The 3,556-nt window shown below is 35.2% G+C and overlaps 1 protein-coding gene across 1 annotated transcript; it reads left to right on the top strand.

The window, feature by feature from the left end:
- Positions 1–907: 907 nt before the first annotated feature.
- LOC104620746 (phospholipase A-2-activating protein-like) lies at positions 908–3,332 on the top strand (the record flags this gene model as incomplete). The annotated part of the gene is made up of 2 exons (XM_010287044.1): positions 908–1,072; positions 2,615–3,332. Coding segments are annotated over 2 exons (728 nt in total), but the record flags the coding sequence as incomplete, so codon positions are not given.
- Between the last annotated feature and the right edge of the window lie 224 nt (positions 3,333–3,556).

Below are 3,556 nucleotides of genomic sequence, written 5' to 3' on the forward strand. Positions count from 1 at the left end.
TATAAGTATAAAAACTTTTACTTAGTCTTAAAGACATACTGCATCAGTTTATTTTTGTCCAATATTCTTAAAGGATAACCATATTAGCCACAGGTTAGTAGGTTGTTCAGTTTGTTTTTTGAAGCTTAGAATCTGAAAACTGGTTTACTGAGTTCCCTGCAGTTTCGTAACAGTGCATGGCTAAATACACTTAAATACTATGGCTGGACTGGGGTAGATTTAATAGCTGTATAGTTTCGTTTGGGTTTTTTTCCCATAAGTTGATTTTTGTGCATACTGTAAAACTCTAATGAGTGTCCAAATGTAATGCTGCCTCCTTATGTGTTTATTGACATGGCCCTCATCAATTCTGGTAGAACCATGATCGGCAGGTGCTTAATTCTAGATTCATTTTAAGCAAAATGCTGTACATTAAAATTTTTCTAATACATTGATTTTTAAATTATGTTGAAATTTGAATATAGGATATGGTGCAATTATATTTTGCTTATAGCGCTTGAGTAAAAACACAAAAACTATGACCACACTAAGAACATGTAGTTTCTTTATTGTTTCTACTACCTAATACTAGAAAAGAGCAAAAAAGGAATCCTATTTCAGTTACAAAAGTTAATGGTCTTCTGATTCTTTTCTGCATTTTTGCCTGTATGTAGGCTGTGAATTCTGAATCTTTGTGCTGCAGTATTAGAGGAGGCTTAATAGTAACAATCATTGTGATGACTAAAAACTTAAAATTAGAAAATGACGAAACTGGGAAGAGCAATGTTTAAAAAAAATCTAAAAAAACTCAAACCAATTAGAATAGTCATAACTTGTTTGTAAAGTGCTCTTGCGGTATTTGATTCAAGATCTGGATTATGTGAAGTTCTAATGTCAGAAAGCCATGCCTCTTCTATTGGTTTTACAGGCAAATTAAAGGAACTTAATGGCAGTGCGGATGAAGAACATAAACTTACAGAAGATGACTTGATAATCCTAGAAAAGCTATTGTCTGCAACATGCAACACCTCTGCAGAAACACCTACGGCACAGCAACTTCAGACTTTATGGAGAGCAGTTAACTGGCCAGAAGGTAAGACACTTGCAATTATTTTTTGTCATCTCATCAATACTTTACCATGAACCAAGTATCTTGTTATGCTGGCTGTTAGAGTCTGTCCCAAACAGTTTATAACCCAAGTAGAAACCAGAAGATGATAAACCGATGATAATAGCACCAATCAGTAGCAGGAGCAGTGGCATGGATTGCAGAATTGGTACTTGGTTGTCAGGCTTTGTTGTTGGCACAAACAGAAAGTTGATATAAACATCAGTCATGGTTATTTCATTAGCAAGAACATCCTCATGAAAGAAGTGAGAGGCTTGTTTGGAAATAGGTTGAAGAGATGTGAGGTTGGAGTCCTAAGTTGTTATCAAATGAGAGATGAAACTATGGAGATAGATTCTTACAAAAAAATCACAGAAGTAGCTCCTGTTTAATACGGTAGAAAAGAAGTTACTGAAGGTAACTGAAGTTACTGCGGTCAGAACCGCATTAGTGAAATGACATTCTGAATGAATGCAAGTGGAGGTGATGTAATTTCATTTGATAATGTATTGTTGTCAGCACTAATGGATTGGAAAGTCTATTTTGGTTGTTTTGCACATTCTGGAAAAAATGGTTACATTGCATATACAAATACTTAAACATGCAGTTAAAGGGAACTGCTTTCTTGAAATTGCAGCTAAAGATTTATTAATGAGAAGAATATTTCAGTATTAAAAATTAATGTTCATTATATAACATCAGTTAATAAAACTGTTTTGCACAGCTGGGAGCTGGTGGTGGCTAATGTCGTCATACCTTTCAGACCCTTTGTATTGTACAAAGCATTAATTCTTGAGATTCTGCATATCTGCAGGAAAAACTTCTCAATAACTAGCTAAGCATGTTCAGCTTTGATTTGGTTATAAGCATGGGATATTAGTAGTAGACCCAAGGAGCCAGATATATTTGAAATTTGGGAAAGTTGGGGGGAACTACTGAACAAACTTTTAGTTCAGTTTCCTTACAGTGATTTTGATTTTGAGCTTATTTGAAAACTTTTTTCTTTGCAAATTATGTCTGAGTTGACAACTTGTGTTGTCAGGTAGTCTGAATTTTTTAATTTTTCTTTCTATAAGCAGTTTTCTAGCTATACTAAACTGTAAGATATGGAGTGAAGATGAAGGGAGATGCTGCCTGTGTAGGGGTGCTCAGTCACTGAGAAGCTTTCAGAGGCTCTCTTGGATTAATTACCATACTTTGTGCTTACCTTCAGTGTTATCAATCAGAACTTTGAGGAAATCTTTTAAGATGTTACTTTTTTTTTTTTGCAAAGCACTATGTTTATCCTAAATTAAGGAGCATGTTTTTTTGTGATTAATTGAAGTGTTACTAGAATGCGTTTGTCAATACTTGTCTTTATGAATTTCAAACAAGCCATGCTTGACCTGAATCTCTTTCTGCATGAAGCTGTTACTGTCTGTTCCCAAACCTAGGTGTTTAAGAATGTGTATATCTGAAAGAAACTCACCAGCACATTTGCACATAATGCCATATTAATACTGAAATATTTTTTGTTTTGTTTCTTAGATATTGTCTTTCCAGCCCTAGACATTCTTAGATTGTCTGTCAGGCATCCCACTGTGAATGAGAACTTCTGCAGTGAAAAGGATCACGTACAATTTATCATCCTCCTTAAATTTTTGAACCCTAAAGGAAAGCAAGCAAACCAGCTGTTGGCACTAAGAACTCTTTGCAATTGTTTTGTCAGCCAGGCAGGCCAGAAGCTTATGATGGAATGGAGGGATGAAATAATGACAAAAGCAATAGAAATGAAAGTGGGCAATAATAAGAACATCCACATTGCGCTTGCCACGCTGACATTGAACTATGCTGTATGTTTACTTAAAGACAGCAACGTTGAGGGCAAAGCTCAATGTTTATCAGTAATAAGCACAGTTATGGAAGTTGTTCAAGATCTTGAAGCCATTTTTAGACTGCTTGTGGCTCTTGGGACGCTGATTAGTGATGATAAAAATGCTGTGCAGTTAGCTAAGTCTCTTGGAGTTGACTCTCAAATAAAAAAGTATGCCTCTGTATCAGAACCAGCTAAAGTAAAGGAATGCTGTAGGTTTGTTCTTAATCTGCTATAATTGTTTTTCTTAGCATTTGGGAGACACAGTGTATGCAGAAAGAAAAAGATGCTTTTATTCATATTTTATGACAGACTATAATTGAGAAAATATCGTGGACGAATTACACTCGATTTGTTGCAAGATACAGAGTAAATAAAACTTTTTACACTGTTTATCATTTGACTGCTTTTCTGAAGTCTATAGTGCACAAAATCTTTGCAAGAAGTCCTTCTGATGTATCTCAGGTCAAAATAGATCACTGAGAAGTCAAACCATCTTAGTACTTAAAGGTCATATAGATAGAAATGTAGGAAATGGCTGTGATTCAGTGACTTGTCAACTCTGACATACACCCCAACCACATTTCTGTGTTTCAGCACAATGAGTCTGTTTCTTG

Source organism: Phaethon lepturus, unplaced genomic scaffold, assembly GCF_000687285.1.
Source record: "Phaethon lepturus isolate BGI_N335 unplaced genomic scaffold, ASM68728v1 scaffold40085, whole genome shotgun sequence".
Taxonomy (NCBI): Eukaryota; Metazoa; Chordata; class Aves; order Phaethontiformes; family Phaethontidae; genus Phaethon; species Phaethon lepturus.